Here is a 23,227-nt window from a genome sequence, read left to right as displayed (position 1 = left end):
CATGATATAGGCATAGGCTGATGCTAACCATGCATAATATAGGCTGATGCTAACCATGCATGATAAAGGCCGATGCTAACCATGCATAATATAGGCTGATGCTAACCATGCATGATAAAGGCTGATGCTAACCATGCATGATATAGGCTGATGCTAACCATGCATAATATAGGCTGATGCTAACCATGCATGATATAATATGATGCTAACCATGCATGATATAGGCTGCTGCTAACCATGCATGATATAGGCTGATGCTAACCATGCATAATATAGGCTGATGCTAACCATGCATAATATAGGCTGATGCTAACCATGCATAATATAGGCTGATGCTAACCAAGCATGATATAATATGCAGCTAACCATGCATGATATAGGCTGCTGCTAACCATGCATGATATAGGCTGCTGCTAACCATGCATGATATAGGCTGATGCTAACCATGCATGATATAGGCTGATGCTAACCATGCATGTTAAAGGCTAATGCTAACCATGCATGATACAGCCTAAGAAAGAGACCATCAGATCGGTCCTGTTTTTGTAGCACACTAAAAATATTCTGCTTTAGCTCACAGCGCAAATATTTCATCGTAACATGTCGTGAATAAAACTTATATCCTGGATGACATTTTACAAAAAAAGAAATCTCTAAACAAAATGCTTGAATGTTCTGCCTCCCTTTTATGCTTGTAACAGCATTGAACATCGAAGGAACAAATCTAATTCTTTCATAAACATCATTATTTTAAATGAACAAAACAAACAAAATATAATGATTATGTTTTAATCTTAAAAATGTGCTTTTATTTTATTTAGTATCTACAGCCTATCAAAAGATTTGATCAGAGATCATAGATTAAAGCTGAGCACAATTGTTTGTTATCTGTGCACTAGGTTATTGTTTGTGAAAGTATGTGGAAGTGGGTCTTTAACGCTTGTATCAATGCTAAAATATAGCTTTGTTGTGAAGAGCTTCAATTCAACAGAATAAAAAGAGATAAAGATACATTTTATGCAAATATTATGGCCATGTACATTGAAACGGCACAGAAGTCAACAGGCTAAATTTACAGTACCATATTACACTGCCCTTTCGGTTATACACACAATTACTTTATTACAAAGCTCACTACTGACATACAGGAAATTTCAATAAGTGATATGTGCAAGTAAAACCGTATATAAATTAGGAAAAAATCATTAAATACAGCAGGAACACACACACACACAAGCATATATATATATATATATATATATATATATATATATATATATATATATATATATATATATATATATATATATATATTAGGAATCAAATCATTATGTACATAAACAATAACAATTGTTTGATCTAAGCACACTAGTAAAATTTTCAGTACATGAAGGCTGGAGAAAAGTACATCACATGGAATATGTGTCTTATTCCATCCTCAAAGTTATATCACATTTTTTATAGGAATTGTATTCACAACAAATTTAAATCTCTTCAAAATGTATCAAAGTTCAAATTATATCCTATCTAGAAAGCATCATAGCTTGAAATATTTATTACTTACATATAAGATGGTGACATTCATACGTACATGAAAAACTACTTTGAATAAGAATGCCTTGATTATCGCCCATTTCACGTCTCTCACTAAACATTTCAACATTTAAGTGTAGATTGAGTGAACGTACCGCTTTCTGCATCCGTAAGTTTTGAAACCAATATAATTTACATCTGGATGAAATTAAAAGAATAATGTAGCTTAAATACATAGCTGTACGCGATGCCTCTTTGGTCCGTTGTCAATAGCAAATGTATTTTATCTTGGGATGGAATAGAACGTTTTTTCTGTACGATCTCTCTGTCAAAATAGCAACGGTACATTGGTCTGACGTTGAGTCTCATTTAGTCACACGGCACGCATCCGTACAGTAAGATGGGGTGCAGCTAATTCCAGGGCAATTGCTTTTACACCAATCATCTGCATTACTTTGAATGGAGTGGAAAATTTGCGTTCCCATACAACTGACGGATGATGGTGGAATAATAGGGTTAAACCCTATACCACTGCCAGAATTTAATGCCCCGATATCTATTGCTGGATTGGCATTGGCAGGAGACACGTTCGAAGACGAATACAGAGAAGAGTCGGTTGACGACGTAATGGCAATATCGGCACAGCTGTAAAACTCTTCCTGGTGACCGCATCCTTGACAGCATTGACCGGAAGCTTCACAACCCCAATTAGAGGCTGAAATAATAATAATAATAATAATAATACCCAAGAAGAAAGGAAGAGATGTATTCACCAAGGTCATCGTTGTTTCTGAGTATAAATCAGAAGAGATTAAAAAAAAACTGGAAAAACCAGTTTACAGATTAAGTCTTATACTAACTTCCTACACATAAAATTTAAAATTTATGATGTTTCTTATTTTTAAGAGGGTTTTTTCTCTCAAGCGTAATACTAAAGCAACAATGTAGAACTCAGTTTCGGTCAATGTGGCTCCATTAAGAGTCACTGCGACTCATCGATTAGCTTGATGGACTCGCGGCCGAAAGGGTACATGGTTCGAATCCTTTCATTGGTCAACCTGGATTGGCTACCATGGTATTTCCATGGGTAATGCTCTTTTTTTATTACCTCGGCACTAAATAACCTACTTGTGTATTTTTTTGGACCGTAAAACACTAAACCAATCATAAATAAGAGAAAACACATAAGGTGTTGTATGTTTATTTAATCGTTTATATTGTTTCTTCATGATTCGTTTTCCTATGTTCGATCTTTTCCTCTCTCTTTACATTCTATCACCCATCATTGTTTATTTCTTCCGACTTCGATACTTAAAAGAATGTTCACCTGTATTCCATTTCCATTGTAGTACGCACTGTGAACAAGTCAATCCTCTCGGCAGCACCAGGTTTACTGTATAAATAGTGATACCATCCCCGGCGTTAATCTGGTATTGGTTTTGTCCATTAGGCTGGACCAGCAAATTTCTGTCCAAGCAAGACTGGGTGACTCTTTTATGAGGGTCATTATTTGGACATAGTCGAAATTCAAACCAGCCGCCATGATTTACGGTGATTTGAACTCGTACTGATATTGTCACGCCTGCTTTATACGTCTTCGCAATAGTCCCTGTGGCGTACTTTCCACCTGCTTCATTGTCCAATGGACCACCCCAAGGATCACCACAAACACCACACTTTCCGTTATTTCCACTCCATTGTACCTGAAAATAGTCAAATGTTGACATTTTCTGGCCTAGAGATCTATACAATAATTGACATTTTATATATTAGAAAAATATCACATACGGGCTTGGTCTGTGTCAATATCATCATACGTGTGTATGATATCACACCGGCTTCGCTATGCAGATATCCTCATACGTGTGTCTGATATCATACCGACTTGGCCTACACACAAAAAAAAAAACTCCAACCTGTGCGTGATATTATACCGGCTTGACCTATGCAGACCTCCTCATACGTGTGTATGATAACAGAACGGCTTGGCTTATACATATATCTTTATACGTGTGCTTGATATCCTACCGGCTTGGCCTCTTCAAATAAAACCTCACACGTGTGTATAATATCATACAGACTTGGCTATGCAGATATCTCAAACGTGTGTATTTTATCAGACCGGCTGGGCCTATACAGAGATCTTCAGACGTTTATATGATTTCAGACCGGCTTGGCCTATGCAAGTATCCTCACACGTGTGTATGATATTGTTACACGCAAGGGGCCTCTCTCCTGAGCCAATCAAACGCCTGCATGAGCGTGGCTAAAAGCACATTATTCTTCTCTGTTTTCAAGGAACTCAAGACAACACAAACATGATCGAAATTAATCAATACTTGAATAGTTTAAATTATAAAATGTCAAAGCGGCTGCAGTAATTTAAGAACTGTAAATAAGATAAATGTTTTTGTTATCTTACCCCAAATCCCCCACAGGATAGCTGATGATCATCATAATTAACTGGAGTTTTGAAGTTAAAGCGCCACATTGTTGATCTTCCAGGCGGGTCAATCATACGACCGTGGCCGCTTCCATCTTGTATCAGTGCCACAAGAAATGTCATTATCAAGACGAGACTTTGCATCTTTACGGGAATCTGTGAATATAATAGACCAAACATGCATAAGATAATGTTATAGACCAAGTATGTGTAAGATAATGTAATACACCAAGCACGTATACAATAATGTAATACACGAAGCATGTACAAGATAATGTAATAGACCAAGCATACATAAGATAATGTAATAGACCAAGCATGTGTAAGATAATGTACTAGACCTAGTATGTGTAAGATAATGTAATAGACCAAGCATGCATAAGATAATGTAATAGACCAAGCATGTATAAGATAATGTAATACATCAAGCATGTATAAGATAATGTAATACACCAAGCATGTATAAAATAATGTAATAGACCAAGCATGCATAAGATAATGTAATAGACCAAGCATGTATAAGATAATGTAATACATCAAGCATGTATAAGATAATGTAATAGACCAAGCATGCATAAGATAATGTAATAGACCAAGCATGTATAAGATAATGTAATACATCAAGCATGTATAAGATAATGTAATACACCAAGCATGTATAAAATAATGTAATAGACCAAGCATGTATAAGATAATGTAATAGACCTAGCATATATGAGATAATGTAATAGACCAAACATGCATAAAATAATGCATGGTGATTGCAAAGACTGTTTGCTCTAACAAAAATTATATTCCTACCAGCCCAAACACCACCCTCGAAAAAAATTACCCGACATTTAAAAAAAACTGCATTTCCTTTGTCAGAATGAATTTATTGTTTGAAAAAGGATGAATTATATGCCAGCATAACCAGCTTAATAGTGACAGTGGAAATTACCAGTCTATGATTTTTTAAACTCTTTGTTTTTAATAACAACTGAAATCACCGTCTAGGATTTTTTTAAAAAGTCATTGTCTTTACTGACAGCTGAAATCACCAGTCTATGATTTTTTAAATTCTTTGTCTTTAATGACAGCCGATATCACCAGTCTAGGAATTTTTTTAAACTCCTTACTTTCTATCGAGAGTGCAAATCACCAGTCTTGGAATTTTTAAAGTTCTTTGCTTTCTATGAGTTTTTTTAAATGAACTTAACAAAATATTTGCGAATGCGAGTTAACATCTTGCGCTAATAGCTTTACTCGAAAGTGTGAAGTGTTAACTCAAGGTTACATTTTTCAAGAATAATGGGTGTAGATTTTGCTTGTTTATGTACCTATACAGCTGTGAGGAAAACAAACTGGATTGATTTGTTGTAAACAATTGTCTGGAATACACACATTTTCATCTCACAGTAATGAACGCGATGAAAAGTTAGAATTGAAAGAAAAGGAAAAATTTCAGGAGTACTCTGATATTTTGAACCTATTGATGGGACTCATTAGGCTTGAAAACACAAAATTGTCCCCTTGAGGAATTGTTACATAAAGAACTAGAAAAGTTTGAAATTTTTTCTGATTAGGAAAGCCTAAAAGTTAATTTTGTTCTTACTATAATAATAATAATAATAATAACAATAATAATAATATTATTATTAGTAGTAGTAGTATACATACATACATACATACATACATACATACATACATACATACATACATATATTTATACTTACCTCGGAGATCTTTGAATACGGTTACTCGCAATAAGTATTTCAGTTTTCTAGTATCTACTGATACGCTTTAGCTGATAATGCAGTAATATTGTCTAATATATACCCCATCATCTTTATCAATTTACAAACAAGCCTCTTCAGGACAACATAATTTCTGATAAAGGGAGTGGAGGCGTAATACGGCAACACATCCTGTCTGAGTCACGTCTCTTCTGGGAAGAAAAATGATCAAACGATTTGATAAATTCACAAATGTGGAAAATAATTTAAATTTATAACATTCTAATGTCTTTCTTGTCATGTAAGAAATTAAATCCAGGAGCCAGTGCACGCAGTACCGTAAGTTAAGACCTAAGATTAATTGTAAGAAAATCAACGTAGTTGTAGGTTAATAAGATACAGAATTCTCAAGTAGTTATTCACGAGTGGTGCGGTTAAGTGGGTACAAGTCGTGTCCGGGTATGAGTATTTTTCATTACCCAAAAGCAACCGAGAAAACAATAAAGAGGCAAGGGGGACTTGACCTTCACAAATCCGACATCGGGCAAAAGATATTCAGTATTTATTTCAGCTAACTTTTTCGTTCATTTATAATAGTTGGAAATGTTCTCATGGTTAGATCCTGTATCTAATACAGTAAACTGGTTTAGTTCCCAAACTGTCCAAGTTCGTTGGCGCGAAATTAACCTGCATGGATTAAAGCAGTGCTGTCCAACCCGCGGCCCGCGGGCTGTTTTTAAATGGCCCGCCAGAGCTCGAGCAGCTATATAGTCGTTGCTTTTCACTTTTCTGCTGCGGCCCCTGGCTTCAAGAAAAGCATTTTTCAGTGGCCCATGGTGTCAAAAAGGTTGGACAGCACTGCATTAAAGCATGAGAAAATATTATCTAAGCTATGTTAGTACCCAGTTGTGGTGTATTTTCTGCATTTTAATACTCTAAAATTATTCGAAGAATTATTCTTATTCGTAGTTATTTTAGTATATAATTTCCTTTTCATCGTATCCTTCTGTGCTTTTCACGTTTTCGCCTAAATAAATGCTCTCTACCCCAAAAATGTTGTTTTGTATATGACATGTATTGATAGAGAAGAATTAACGGCGCCGCTCTATGTGGAAGAAATTTGTATGCAAAGTTCTAGTGACGACTGGTAGAAACATTGCTAAAATAGGTCATTACATATGTAACAAAAATGTGCAGATCATCGGTACCATCCCTAACTTTACTTTATTCAAGTATTGCAAAATGTATGTAATTTGTATATGATGATGGTCTATAATCATTTGTACATATAAGATGGTCTATAATCATTTGTACATATAAGATGGTCTATAATCATTTGTACATATAAGATGGTCTATAATCATTTGTACATATAAGACGGTCTATAATCACTTGTACATATAAGACGGTCTATAATCACTTGTACATATAAGATGGTCTATAATCGTTTGTACTTATAAGATGGTCTATAATCATTTGTACATATAAGACGGTCTATAATCATTTGTACATATAAGATGGTCTATAATCATTTGTACATATAAGATGGTCTATAATCGTTTGTACTTATAAGATGGTCTATAATCATTTGTACATATAAGACGGTCTATAATCACTTGTACATATAAGATGGTCTATAATCATTTGTACATATAAGACGGTCTATAATCACTTGTACATATAAGACGGTCTATAATCATTTGTACATATAAGATGGTCTATAATCATTTGTACATATAAGATGGTCTATAATCATTTGTACGTATAAGATGGTCTATGATCATTTGTAGGTATAAGATGTTCTATAATCATTTGTACATATAAGATGGTCTATAATCATTTGTACATATAAGATGTTCTATAATCATTTGTACATATAAGATGGTCTATAATCATTTGTACATATAAGATGGTCTATAATCGTTTGTACATATAAGATGGTCTATAATCATTTGTACATATAAGATGGTCTATAATCATTTGTACATATAAGATGGTCTATAATCATTTGTACATATAAGATGGTCTATAATCATTTGTACGTATAAGATGGTCTATAATCATTTGTACGTATAAGATGGTCTATGATCATTTGTAGGTATAAGATGTTCTATAATCATTTGTACGTATAAGATGGTCTATAATCATTTGTACATATAAGATGGTCTATAATCATTTGTACATATAAGATGGTCTGTAATCATTTGTACATATAAGATGGTCTATAATCACTTGTACATATAAGACGGTCTATAATCATTTGTACATATAAGATGGTCTATAATCATTTGTACATATAAGATGTTCTATAATCATTTGTACATATAAGATGGTCTATAATCATTTGTACATATAAGATGGTCTATAATCGTTTGTACATATAAGATGGTCTATAATCATTTGTACATATAAGATGGTCTATAATCATTTGTACATATAAGATGGTCTATAATCGTTTGTACATATAAGATGGTCTATAATCATTTGTACATATAAGATGGTCTATAATCATTTGTACATATAAGATGGTCTATAATCATTTGTACATATAAGATGGTCTATAATCGTTTGTACATATAAGATGGTCTATAATCATTTGTACATATAAGATGGTCTATAATCATTTGTACATATAAGATGGTCTATAATCACTTGTACGTATAAGATGGTCTATGATCATTTGTAGGTATAAGATGTTCTATAATCATTTGTACATATAAGATGGTCTATAATCATTTGTACGTATAAGATGGTCTATGATCATTTGTAGGTATAAGATGTTCTATAATCATTTGTACATATAAGATGGTCTATAATCGTTTGTACATATAAGATGGTCTATAATCATTTGTACATATAAGATGTTCTATAATCATTTGTACATATAAGATGGTCTATAATCATTTGTACATATAAGATGGTCTATAATCATTTGTACATATAAGATGGTCTGTAATCATTTGTACATATAAGATGGTCTATAATCATTTGTACGTATAAGATGGTCTGTAATCATTTGTACATATAAGATGGTCTATAATCACTTGTACATATAAGATGGTCTATAATCATTTGTACATATAAGATGGTCTGTAATCATTTGTACATATAAGATGGTCTATAATCATTTGTACATATAAGATGGTCTATAATCATTTGTACATATAAGATGGTCTATAATCATTTGTACATATAAGATGGTCTGTAATCATTTGTACATATAAGATGGTCTATAATCATTTGTACATATAAGATGTTCTATAATCATTTGTACATATAAGATGGTCTATAATCATTTGTACATATAAGATGGTCTATAATCATTTGTACATATAAGATGGTCTGTAATCATTTGTACATATAAGATGGTCTATAATCATTTGTACGTATAAGATGGTCTATAATCATTTGTACATATAAGATGGTCTATAATCATTTGTACATATAAGATGGTCTATAATCATTTGTACATATAAGATGGTCTATAATCACTTGTACATATAAGATGGTCTATAATCATTTGTACATATAAGATGGTCTATAATCATTTGTAGGTATAAGATGGTCTATAATCATTTGTACATATAAGATGGTCTATAATCATTTGTACATATAAGATGGTCTATAATCATTTGTACATATAAGATGTTCTATAATCATTTGTACATATAAGATGGTCTATAATCATTTGTATATATAAGATGGTCTATAATCATTTGTACATATAAGATGGTCTATAATCATTTGTACATATAAGATGGTCTATAATCATTTGTACATATAAGATGGTCTATAATCATTTGTACATATAAGATGGTCTATAATCATTTGTACATATAAGATGGTCTATAATCATTTGTACATATAAGATGGTCTATAATCATTTGTACATATAAGATGGTCTATAATCATTTGTACATATAAGATGTTCTATAATCATTTGTACATATAAGATGGTTTATAATCATTTGTACATATAAGATGGTCTATAATCATTTGTACATATAAGATGGTCTATAATCATTTGTACATATAAGATGGTCTATAATCATTTGTAGGTATAAGATGGTCTATAATCATTTGTACATATAAGATGGTCTATAATCATTTGTACATATAAGATGGTCTATAATCATTTGTACATATAAGATGGTCTATAATCATTTGTACATATAAGATGGTCTATAATCATTTGTACATATAAGATGGTCTATAATCATTTGTACATATAAGATGTTCTATAATCATTTGTACATATAAGATGGTCTATAATCATTTGTATATATATACATATAAGATGGTCTATAATCATTTGTACAGATAAGATGGTCTGAGATAAATTACAATTTCCATAAGTCCAATATCTGAAGACATCACAGCTACAGTACTTTAAAGTGATATCAAATTATGCGAACATTCAGAAGTACATAATATCTGTAGAGTGCCCACTAAACATGGGCAATTCTACGCTTCCTAAAAATATATATTAACACATTTTTTACAAGGAATTGTACTTAGCTTAAGTTACAAACACGAATAACTTTGATTGTAGCAAGGGATGAGAATAAACAAAGTAATGTGATAGAGTGTTTTGAAGTATATTGTTAATCATAACAATGAGACGTGTCATTTAATCTGGTAACTTTGCATGTTTAGAAATTTCTTCTTTTTTTTTCTTCTCTAAAGGCATGCAATTCTTGGGTCATACATCATATGATGGAATCAGTATGAAATAAACTCGGTAAAAATAAAACAATAAATACGAGATTAATTACAAAATTAATGTTCCAGACTTTGATAAATACCTTAATGAAGTATTCTGCGTATTTTTAATTCAGATTGCATGCGTTGACCTCTATATTTATTGGGGTGGGGCGAGGGGTGGAATGGCCTATGACACTCACCTTTACAGATCACTCACATCTCACCTCGGTCCGCCTGGATTCGAGTCTTGACTCGACCAACGTGGGTATGCGAGAAAGTTCCTGGGTTCTTCCTCGAACAAATATACTGGCTGCCATGTATAACCTGTCATGACGTTAAATCCAAAACTAAAAAATCCCCATCTGTATTGGTTAAATGATCATGGTTTCAAACTGCATCTACGATTGTTGCGGTTTTTTTCTAATAGATGTAATATATATTTCTTGAATGAAAATGTTTTTCAAGTTCCTCTTTGAACACCATAGACTTGCATTTGTATTTTTAATTTATCATACACTAGTTTTGCAATTTTACACTTATACACAATATGTTCCTCAGTACACTGTTGGTTTGTATCGCGTGTATATTGATTTAGTAAACAAAAAGTCTCGACGGAATGTGTTTGGTGAGAGAGAGAATTATAAATATACACCAGACAGAACGGAAAGTGCTATCCCATGATAATATACAAGAATGCTTGATAATAGTAGGCAGAAATAATATTTAATACAAATAATACTATCATACAGGTTAGAGCATTTTTAATTCGTATTATACGGAGATTCGAACCCAGGTCCGCGAGTAAACGGTATTCATCGCCTTGCCTGCAGATATGAGCCCATATTCCCTCACGACTAAACACACATCACCAAAAAATGATGCTACTTAATCGGTGTTATATGCACTCGTGTGTAGCAGACACACTCGCATGACGACCTAATAATTAATTCTCATGTATCTACACAGTCATTCCGGATTCCTACGAAATGCATCAGTTTTGCTTTTCAAAGGCATAATTATACCGGACACTTAGGTTCACCTTTAGTGAGGCTTTCCACAGACTGGGTTCCGAACGAAAAACGTACATTTTGCCAGACGTTCTGTTTCAGCCTGCATTTAGGTTTCGCCGTCTGAGCTTGGCACCTCTTGCACGATGCTACTTGCGTACAGAACAGTTTTAGTAGATTTCAAATTTTACAACTGAACCTTCTTCAGGCATTTTATCTAATGGGTTGTCTACAGTGTATCTGGAATTTGTCTTCTGATACTTTTGTCTGGTGTATAGCGAACGAACTTTGACGTGTTCTGATACTTTTGTCTGGTGTATAGCGAACAAACTTTGACGTGTTCTGATACTTTTGTCTGGTGTATAGCGAACGAACTTTGACGTCTTCTGATACTTTTGTCTGGTGTATAGCGAACGAACTTTGACATGTTCTGATACTTTTGTCTGGTGTATAGCGAACGAACTTTGACATGTTCTGATACTTTTGTATGATGTATAGCGAACGAACTTTGACGTGTTCTGATACTTTTGTCTGGTGTATAGCGAACGAACTTTGACGTGTTCTGATACTTTTGTCTGGTGTATAGCGAACGAACTTTGACGTGTTCTGATACTTTTGCTGGTGTATTTGATTTTGGAATTTACGTAGTTGATCAAGTTTAGTTCCACTGCTCATGACATTTGCAATGTATGTATGTGCGCTTTTTTATAAAGAAAATTTTATTTCTCGATATAGTATTCCATAATTTCTCAAAATCATACATATTTCAAAAGTTATTGCATTGGGTTTCATGTTTCATTATATGATAGATTTCAATAGATTCAATCTCTTGGTTTATTTTGTTTTGTTACTTCTGCAGGAATATTTGTCACTATCGTATGCTATGTCCGCTATTGGAATTTTGCAAGAGTTTTACACCATTGCAAAATATTCTTGTGAACAATTCGGAGAAACGATTATTATTAAACTTCAGCGTTCAGCTTTCTTTAAAGAATTGTTTCTTCTTTTCTTTTAAATTATATTTTATTACCCTTTCGTAGATTAAAGGGAAATTACTTTTCGTAAAGGTAAAAGCAACATCCCTGCTTCCATAAAAACTCTCAAAATGATCGTTTCTTTAATTATCTAAAACCTGAATTAGTATGATATTTATTGGCGGTGATTGTCAATATTCGTCTGTATGAAGGACGTACGACATACTATACTTCCAAAGTGATGATCATGGACGTGTGAGCTTAACGTCAGTCCTAGCAAAGGTCCTTAGCAAGGACACAAATGGATTAAACTGTCAGAAAAATTTCTTCGAGAGATACCTTTCAATTTTCAATTCAGCTTGATATATATTAACGTAAATGCATACGCTTGACATCAAAATAATTTCGTTTAATATAAATCGCAATAAACTCTGCCGCTTGCTTTTTCATTAGTAAAGACGGGCAAAATCGACAGGAGGATTAATGTAAAGATAAGGACAAAAGCTTTTTCTTTTTGTCAACAACATACTTTATGAGGATCAAGCCAATGAAAAATCGATTTGCTTTGCAAATAAAAGTAAACACACGAATCAGTTGTTTGTGGTTTCAATGGGATTTAAATAGTGATAATTGACCCCCAAAAAAATGATTGATTCATTGGTTACAATTTGCCATGATAAGGCCTGTGTATCATTAATTGGATTCAAGATCATGTTGTGTCTGAGAATGATTCTAGAAAATCTTCTCCAGAACAATTGTATCTATGTCAACATGTAATAACTCAATTCTAACTATGAAATCATGAATTAATAAGCATCATGAAGAAGAAATAACTTCAAAACCTCATCAGACAACAGTTGTCAAGGGCCAGTTGATGTATAAATTTAGTTAAAATATTATTTCAGCGAGTTCACCCACATGCGGTTCTTAAATAAAGTTCTTGAATAAACTGACATCCTCTGCGTTATCTGCTGACACTGATAACAGAAAGAATCAACATTTAAAATTTCGGCAAATTAAAATTCTATTTGAAACTTTACTCCCATTGAATCTTCTTGATTGGCTCAATTTTATTCTTCCTTTTTCCATGTACAACTTCCTTTTACCTGGCATGGTCAGAACAGAATACGTCAACGAATTCCTTCGGCGTCAGGAATGTCCAACAACACGGTTAACTTGTCAGATTGCATGTACTTTTTACATTCTTACTACACGTACAGCACATATCTAAAGTACACTACCCTCCCTAAACCAATTAAATTTCTACATAATTCTATTGGGGTATATCAGAAAGGCACAGCAACATTTCTGGTTTGGTTAAGGTGTTTTTCCCGAGTGGCTTTGGTTAGGTTTTGTTAGTCAACGAAGGACACGTGCCTTGCCTAAGGATATAACACTGCCTGGTCTGAGAATTGTACCCGTTTCTCCTATGCTAACCAGTGAACAAGCTCGCTGCTGTACGGAAGCGACTAATTTGATTCACTTGATGATGTAATATACTTTAATTTCTATCTGTAATTTCCATCTTAGGAGTTGCATTCATTAGTAGTGACTTAAATTAATATTATATGCTGCAAACCTTTCTACATCAGCTCTCAAAGTGTGTGTGTGTGTGTGTGTGTGCGTGCGGAAGGGGGGATGCAAATCTTTACTGTAAAACATTTTATTCGGCCTTATGCAGCAAATCGCTTAAAATGTTACTTGTTTAGAAAGATACTGTCTTACGAAAGCGTCTAAAATTTATGAAAAAACAATGTAAACAATAAATATAATCATGGAGACAATAAATGTACTTAGAACCATTCGTTGACAATCGCCTTTTACTTCAATCTAAAACTTATCTTTCCACGTATATCATAAACTAAATAGGGCTCATTTAATGCAGCTAAATGTATCAATCGATGGATCTGTGTCTGTTTTCCCCTCTGTCTGTCTCAGTCGCTGTTTATCAGAGAGTGTGCGGTTTAGATATACAGCTAAATAGAAGTTTAGCAGGGCTTTGACATGGTCTGACTTCATCTAAATTACGATTTCCCGTGTTGGTCGTAACAAAAAAGTTGACCTTAGTAAACATTTTATTAAAGCAATGTAATCCCTTTCCAAACAGAAGTATGTGGGATAGCTTCTGCGTGTAGCAGATTATCATCCGTCACGTAAGAGCTCTAATCACCCCAGAATTTTAATCTATTCAACTGCTAAGAGAATTTATCATTGCTCAAGCATGTGCAATAACGATCCTCGTTATTCATAAATACTAACATCGCGTGCTAATAAAATGATCCATGTTGAAACAAACCTGTACCTAATGATAATCCTTTTTGAACCATGATCAGAGGAAGGGTCAATAGGTGAGGTTTTCATGACGTAATGCACTAGTGTAGGGTCATGGCTACCAAATTTCTTCCGATACGGACATTCCCAACTTCACTTGGGAGATGGGAGAGGCGTACTCCCCGGTGCACAATATTTTGCCTTCTAATCTTGGTCTCCACTAGGGCTAATGGCAAAATGAAATAAAATTTTACTCTTTGGCGTAGACTTTCTCACAATAATCATTCATTTTCCATATAATACACATACTTAAGTTATTTAACACACATTTTCATGTTTCCTTTTGAATTATTCACACTATCTGAAAAGACCCTAATAGATTACGCACTGGAGAATTTTTCTAATCTCTTGGAACATGTATGTAGGCTAATTAGGTTCAGTATATACTGTTGTTCGTAGATGGCAAACACGACAAGCCTGTGCTTAACTGTAATGTCTTTATATGTCTTTATATTGATAATTTCTGTACATTTCCATATGTATACTTACTGTAAAAAAATCAGCTTTTGCCATGACAGTACGTGCCGGCGATGGCCTTAAAATATATTAGGTGCGGTAGAATACGTATAATTCCTGGCTCTACTCATGAAAATTTCTAACAAAAGAAGCAAGTCGTTTCAATTCTCTAATTATATCAACTCTGTCCTTTTGAAGCAAATGTCTTTTCAGAATTCCTTCAGAAATTGTTAGTTACTAATAGTCAGTTTTGTACATGATGATTGGACACATTTTTTTATCGCTCAGCTAAATTAGGGATCACATCCAAATACATGGATGTAAAAGCTGCTCTCTCTCTCTCCCTCTCCCCCCCCCCTCTCTCTCTCTCTCTCTCTCTCTCTCTCTGTGTTTGTGTACGTCAATGACATCATATGGAATAAAGAAGGTAAAATTGTAATATGCCAAAATAGGTGTTTAAACATATTTTTACTTCCTGAAGTAACGGAAGCTCCAGTTAAGCTGCGTTATTGTTTTATTTTCTTTCGACGGTCGTTCAATCCAACATTATCATGATCATTAGTTTATGTCAACTCTGTGTCATTGAAGGGATCCAAGGTGCCAGGTTTCCATACCACGAAGGCATCCAGATGTGTGTTCTTGACTTCAAGAGATTATCCAGGTACGTTCGGTAAGGGTAAGTATCCATGCTGCTGCTGACTAGTTTGTTTTTCAAGTACAAATCCTCTTCACCGAACAACGAGTGCACGATATTGTTGACGGGGGCTAATTTGGCGTCTTCCCCTGAATTGCTGTTTTCCGTTTTGACATTTTTCAGGTACACGTATTATTCAGATCAATGTAATCTTCAATTTGTCCTTTGCTTTCAAATTTGATAGGGGCTGAGGTCGTTAAAGACGACACTGGATGAAATTCTACCCATTGGGATTCTTGTATTGTCATTATCGTGGGTGGAATAGCAAACAGTCGAGTTCTGACTCAGAATCCTTGGTGCATCATTTTCTCTTTTTTAGTTAGTTATCAAAAACGCCAAATTCTCTGACAGATGTTCTTTAAGAATTTTATTTGTCAAACAAGTACGCTTTGGAGAAATCTGTTCCTTGCGTGAAAGCGGCATCTTTAAAATTATGCAGGCCCCGATTCGCCATCGGTTTTGAGATGGGTGCTACTAAACTAATTTTAACATATCTTTTAAGCCGTACCCTCGATATCAGTAGTGGTCTATAAAGGGGTTTCTGGTCCAAAACCCAATTTTGTATTGGTTGTCAACATGATTCCCCCCCCCCCTCCATAGACCCCTCAAGTTAGTCTAAACAACAACGAAAACAAACATTGCTGAGACAAAATAATTTATTTTATGGTTGATTACCAACATGAGGATACGCTACTGAATAGTCGCAGTCGTCAAACAAAATGGGGGTTTGATCCATCAACACCCCCTTATAGTCCACTACTTATACATTTTACACAAACTTTAATATGAAATTGCTTGATATTTCACACAAAATTGCTAGATATTTCTCGAGATATTTTAACGTCTTATAAAAGAATCCGGTTCTAACATTTTGATAACGTTTTTTGGCCAGAAACCTCCTTATAAACCACTACTGTTGTGAAACAACTCCTTCGTACGGAAGATACATCTTTCACGCAACAGAATCTTTTTCGAAAATGTAGTGACTTCTCCTTTAAAGAATATTTTGTTTTTGGTCTCATTTCATACTAATATTAATAATGTCATAATACTATCTACTGACAGGAGGATAACGAGAATGTACAAATTCTCGGTGAATGTGAATTCACTTTGAAAGGAATAACTCGCAACACACACTGTGGTCGACGACATCAGAAAACACAAACAGAATATTCTCTCCTTGTTTCATAGGGAAGCAAAAATACTTGTAGAATTGATCGTTGCTGTGATTGTCTTTCATAGGAGGCGAGAGAGAGAGATGTGTATCGATCCAGAGTAGCACTCAAACCAGGAGAAGAAGTAACTGACATAGGTTTCCCTTGAAAATATACATTTTAGGACAATGAACAATTTTATAGTACTTAGTCAGCACACTTGGGCGATTTTCATTTAGTGATTTAGTGATTTGCCATGCCGATCGCTGAAAATAGCTGAAATCGTTCGATCAGATTTGGAGCATTAAAATAATAGCCTAAAGGAATTCTCATTGCATAAGTGTTCCATTGAGGAGTGATTGGTGATGTGTTTATAATGTGTTCCATTGAGAAGTGATTGGTGATGTGTTTATAATGTGTTCCATTGAGGAGTGATTGGTGATGTGTTTATAATGTGTTCCATTGAGGAGTGATTGGTGATGTGTTTTCGATTTATAATAGACAGGATAATTTTTGTCCGACTGTCCTTCAATTTGTTCTTTGAGAATATTGAAAATGAAAGTAATAAAATAGTTTTTAAAAATTTGATCTCCATAGACCAGTCCAAACAATGATACTGATAGTTAATAGCAAGGATACTATCATTGCATCACGACACTCTATGCTTACACAAATGGACACAAATACAGATCCATGGTAAGGATTACAAACTTAACCAGGCAAGGAAACCAGCCAAAATGTGCAATGCCTGAGGAGCGGAGTAGTAGCTTTACACTAAACGATTTTTAGGCCAGGAGACGGAACAAATGGAAACCTGTAAACGGGAGTCTAAACAAGCACGTATCCAAGAAAACGAAAAAGATGAACCCAATTCAAAACAACTTATATAAATAATATCTTTTTGATGTTTTGCAAAATACCAACAACGACCGATCGGGGTGGGGAATAGTTTAGTTAGTTGACTTGAATTCGCTTGCGAAGATTTTGGAAAGGGGATGTCCACGTCTTTTCCACGCGCGCTGGTGGCTGACGAGCCCAATACGAGAGAGAGAGAGAGAGAGAGAGAGAGAGAAGGGGCTCACCTCAGAGGTTAAAGAGGATAAAAAGAGGAAGCGTTCAAGAAGGCGGGGATGGCAGCTCTAGGTGAGCTTAAATAGATAAGAGAGAGAGAGAGAGAGAGAGAGAGAGAGAGAGAGAGAGAGAGAGAACCAAAAGGGGCTCACCTCAAATGCATATCAGTTTATCATAGCTGAAGGTCTCAGAGGTGTCTACAAATATAAGAAAACAAAAGAGGATAAAACTGAAGCCATCGACCGTTTTTTTTTTTATCGTCTCCAATATTCTGTTTCATCCACACTTCCCGGTATATGTCAAGTGATAGTGGGCCATTATCATTATCACAAATACAGGTATATGGAAAAGGCGATTCAGTGTGGAGATGCAAGGATGCCTCAAATGTGTCTTAGTCTATGGACTATCTGTGAGGTGACGTTTGTGAAATAGTATGGTATGTGTTGTTACGTGTTTAGACTCGAATAAACAGTAACACAGAAAGAGTGAAAACAACAAGCTTTTTAAATTTAACAAATAATTTATTTTCCTGGACAATTCTGTAAAAATGAAAAACGGAGAAGAACTTACGGTTTCAAGAATCAAATCCAAAAATAATCTAAGAATAATCCACGAATTAAATTACAAAAGTCCTAGTGGTACATGTTCTAATAATTTCAAATTCGAATCCTGATGTAAAGTCCAAGATGGAAGACGATGACGTATGCTGTAGTCAGTACTGTGCTTATCTACAGTTCCTTGTAGAAATACAAATAATGGCACTCCGGTATTGGAAATCCAAATTAAACTTGTAAACAATGTCTTTCCAAAATCTGTGTAAACACTCTTCAAATATTTCCAGAGAATAAAGAATTAATCCTTTTGAAATCCAAATGATCTGAAGATAATTAACTCAAAATCTGGCAACAACAAAGAAAACAACTTGATACCATGTGTAAAAGCCCGAAAACTGAGAAATCTCTCTCTCTACACATCACTATTAAAACTAACAAATGCGTAGTTATGGAAAAACAAGAATTGCGAAATCAAAGGGGGAAGTCACGTGATCATGTTTATATCACGTATACAGAATATGACCTTGATTAGACCAATAATGTTCTCTAAAATAAAAAAAATAAAAAAAGTTGTTTACATCTTAAACCATGTAGTCCCATCATGACCTTGGAAACAACCAATCATTTTAAAATAAAATAGAACTTTGTTTACTAATTTTGAATCAAGGTCAAAATTTAGATCAACACCAGGTGTTTATGAAATTCTTATTAATTTTTGTTTCTATGTTCGTATATGTCAATGTATATCTTTATAAACCAACAATAAATTTAAAACTCCCCTTCTTATGTGGTGGGTATAGCATGTATATAAGCACCATCTACCCTTATTTGCTTGTGGGTGGTGGATAGTAATCAACAAGTATAAGCTGGATATAAATTTTGACCACATACAATAATGAAATGACCGATAACAATCCCCAAATTAACATAATATTTTCTATAACCCTATAGTGATATATTAATGTAAACCTACGGCGCAGTGTTCGTTCCTGTATGACCCATCAGTGTCACTCCAGTATTAAATCACCGTTAGACATCGTTTTATGTCACTCAGGCCAGCCTCTTCTAACAATGTTGCAATATAACCCCATTTAATGACAATCGCTTTTATTTTATAATGTACCCTCATGTCAGACTCACGCTTGACCCAATAATGGCATATTTAATGTAAACTAACGGATATTTTTAGCATACGATTTCCCGTATGATCTCATACCGATCCTAAAATGTTAACCTACGGCGAATATATATTATCATTTGGCCACAAATTGGCATGATATATCATATTAATACTCTTGCCTTCTTTTTATTTTTGTCCATATTCTTATCTTTTCTTATCTTTCCCACCGTTTCCTTTATGCCACGATATCATTTCTCTTTCCGGTGCCGTTTCTCTTATCCTTTTCCTTGCGATCTTTTCTCTTCTTTTGTTTGTCATTTGTATTGACTGTAATAACTGTTCTGACAACAGTGTCAGCCGCTGCTGCCTTAACAGCAGTTTATTATGCTTTTTATGTTCTACTTGTAACTTCGCCTCCATTTTGTTTCATCTCTTGTATTTTGCAAATCATTGTTATCATCAATTCCCTCACAGATTTTGTCTTTATCAATGTCAACAGAGTTCTTACATTTAGTTAGTATCAAAACCAATCATGTTGAGTTCTTATCCTCGCCTTTTCTTTATCTATGTGATCTTCATCTATTTCACATCTTTTTTGCTCTCTGTCGACTTTTCGTTTGTCGTCTTTCTACTCTTCCTCAGTCTTTTGATTCCGATTGTTTTGCCCCTTCTCTTTCTCATGCGTTGGCGACTTTTTCAGTAACCATTACTTTGACATCATAGCCATCAGGCTCAATCTCTTCCACTTTAACAAAGGAACTAAATCATTCTCGTCCACACTTCCTGTTTTCATATTCGTCTCCTAAATCATAAATATCATGCTTGTTTTCATGACCATCGTCACTGGCATCTTGATCCTCGACACCCTCATTTATCATGTTCTTGTTCCTACCCATGTCCCTTCATGTGAGAAGCTCCCAAAACAAGCACATTTTATCCTCAGTATAGCAGTCTGTTTCGAGCACATTCTCGAAAGGAACGAAACGCTTACCTCTTTCGACAATGATATTTTTAAGACAATAAAAATAATAATTACACGTTCAGTTTATACACCGTAAGCGCTTTTGACCTTCTCAGTTTGAGAATCTTGAAAAACTGCATATATTTTAAATAGATGTGAATGATAGAGTCTTAAATGTATTTATTATGGTGTAATTAAAAATATTTTTATCATGACATGACAAAATTAGGAGGAATAATAGCAATTTTTGTCGTCTTGAAATACGTAACGGCGTATTTATATTAAAATGTATGCACCCTTTATTTAATATTGTCTCCTGCGAGGTTACCGATAAAGATCTCTCTCTCTCTCTCTCTCTCTCTCACACACACACACACACACACACACTGTATATGTGTGCGTGTGTATTTGCGTGTTTGTGTGTGTGTATATGTGTGTGTGTGTTACGCAAAAGAAATGTAGAGGGATAGTTTTTTATTGCACTTTTTAAGAAATAGGTCAAACCATGCTATACACTTATGCCGACTAATGGCATGATATTTAATATTTCGGTTTCCTCGATTCCTTAACATTTAGATTAACTAAATGAGTAATGTTGTTTAATGTTATGCTGTCAACAATAATGTGATTATTTGTATTAATGAAAGAGGGAAGTGTGAATCACCATGCACACATCAGGTGTCTCGTTCTCGAAACTGTATACTTGGTAAACACACCAGTAACATCGCTCCTTGAAAAATTTTCAGGATGTAACTTATACTGATATAAACAATAAAACTACTTCTTCACAGATACTTTTATTTAAAAGTAGCGTACACACAGACACAAACACACATCACACGCGCTTACACACACACGCACATGCATATATAGTTTCTGACTAGCCTAAGCGTTTTGACTCTTGAGTCTTTTTCACAAGCAAACATAAATCAGAGACAGAACTAACAACAAGCACAAAACATGATGAAATTTCAAAAGTTTACATAACTATTTCTACTGGAATAAACGCTTGAAAATGTTTGATGTTTCGACAAGTTGTTTTCAATGATTCGTTCGTTTGTTCTTTTTATTACGACGTGTATGGCAGTTCTGCCGTGTACGTCGGTCTCGACTGATGATATCTTCAATTATTTGATATCAACCTACAAATAGATGAGCCATATTGCTATCTATTTTTATGTAAATTGGCGTAACGGTACATGTTATCCTAAATATTTAATTGTTTTAGTAGTAAGTATAGGTGGTTGAGTGACTAATTAGCAAAATGAAATATTTAAATGAAAATTGGCGGTAAAAAAGATAACTATTCAATCTTGCTCGTGGTTGTCCTTCTCTGGTCTTTTTAGTTTCAGCCGCTTGATTTCAATATTCAAAGGCTGCGTATCCAGTGAGATTTCTTTTCTTTCGCGGTTAAGGGGCGCGGGACAGCTTCTTTGTCGTCCAATCAGATCTGTGAACACTGATAATTTTATGTAGATTTTCAGTTTCTCAGACATATTGAAGGCCACATGTCTTACATGTGACGAGATAAATTACATTTTCTATTTTGCACGTTCTGCTTAGACCATTTATTTTCATTTATTTGCCCGTCGCTGTACTAGATAATGTATTGGTCTCTATTATGAGCTGACAGGTATCAGATTTGCATATGTCGTCTTGGCTTGTGATTGTCGTTAGCTTCCCTCCGACCTTTTTTTTTTTGTTGTTTTGTTTTGTTTGTTTTTTTTGTTTTTTTGGGGTTTTTTTTGTCCACGATGGGCTACTATTTCTGGATATTTTTGCCTACTTTGGGGTTGTCTGAACGGTAGCTCAGGATAAATGGTATCCGATCAACCTTCAGAAGAAAACGTGAATTTGAGAAGTGAAAAGATAGGGATTCAAGCAAAACGAATAGGAATATTCGTCATTCCCATTAATGTCTCTAACATTATTAATAAACTTATTTGGAAGTGTATGAGGAAACCATTTTGTGTGTGTGTTTCTACGGAAATATATCATAACCTACTCTCTTATCATGTGCAATGTACATTTATATGCAAAAATCCCTATTTCACTTCCTTTCCTTATAAATTATTTGATTACTGTAACTACGTGATTGTATTTTATATTCCCCTTCACATCGCCCATATTCCAGTATAAGTTTGTTTGTAAGTGTGTCGGTGTTTAGTGTATAAAAGAGTACATATTAATCATTATACTGTAAATGACTATATGGTCACAAACTTAAGTAACAGAAAGTAAAACCATAAAGTTTTATAAAACATAAAAATAAAACAATTTAATTATCAAAGTTGTAAATGAAAAATGTGAGAAGAACAGTATTGTGACGTGACTAGTCTTTAAAAAGATCTATGAAAGTCCTAAATGAATGAAAAGTTTCTTATAAATTTCTGTACCGGAAATATAATGGTCCTCCGAGAACCGTGACGTTGTCAAGATGGCGTTGTCCAGAATTTCTATGAATAATTTATAACAGTTCCAGAATTATATTAAAGTCGAAATAATGAGCA

At 34.1% G+C, this 23,227-nt stretch overlaps 1 protein-coding gene across 1 annotated transcript; it reads right to left on the bottom strand.

The window, feature by feature from the left end:
• Window positions 1-775: 775 nt before the first annotated feature.
• On the bottom strand, window positions 776-5,832 carry LOC149777158 (uncharacterized). Its single transcript, XM_089942779.1, has 4 exons — window positions 5,692-5,832; window positions 3,956-4,132; window positions 2,861-3,236; window positions 776-2,248 (listed from the first exon to the last, which is right to left on the bottom strand). Exons 2-4 carry the CDS (start codon window positions 4,118-4,120, stop codon window positions 1,899-1,901), a joined length of 891 nt encoding a protein of 296 aa, XP_089798905.1. The 5' UTR covers window positions 4,121-4,132; window positions 5,692-5,832; the 3' UTR covers window positions 776-1,898.
• Window positions 5,833-23,227: the final 17,395 nt, after the last annotated feature.

This window comes from Sinohyriopsis cumingii, chromosome 18, assembly GCF_028554795.1.
Source record: "Sinohyriopsis cumingii isolate HCF-2022 chromosome 18, ASM2855479v2, whole genome shotgun sequence".
Lineage (NCBI taxonomy): Eukaryota > Metazoa > Mollusca > Bivalvia > Unionida > Unionidae > Sinohyriopsis > Sinohyriopsis cumingii.
Note: the sequence above shows the minus strand (reverse complement) of the source record. Positions and strands in the feature narration are given on the sequence as shown.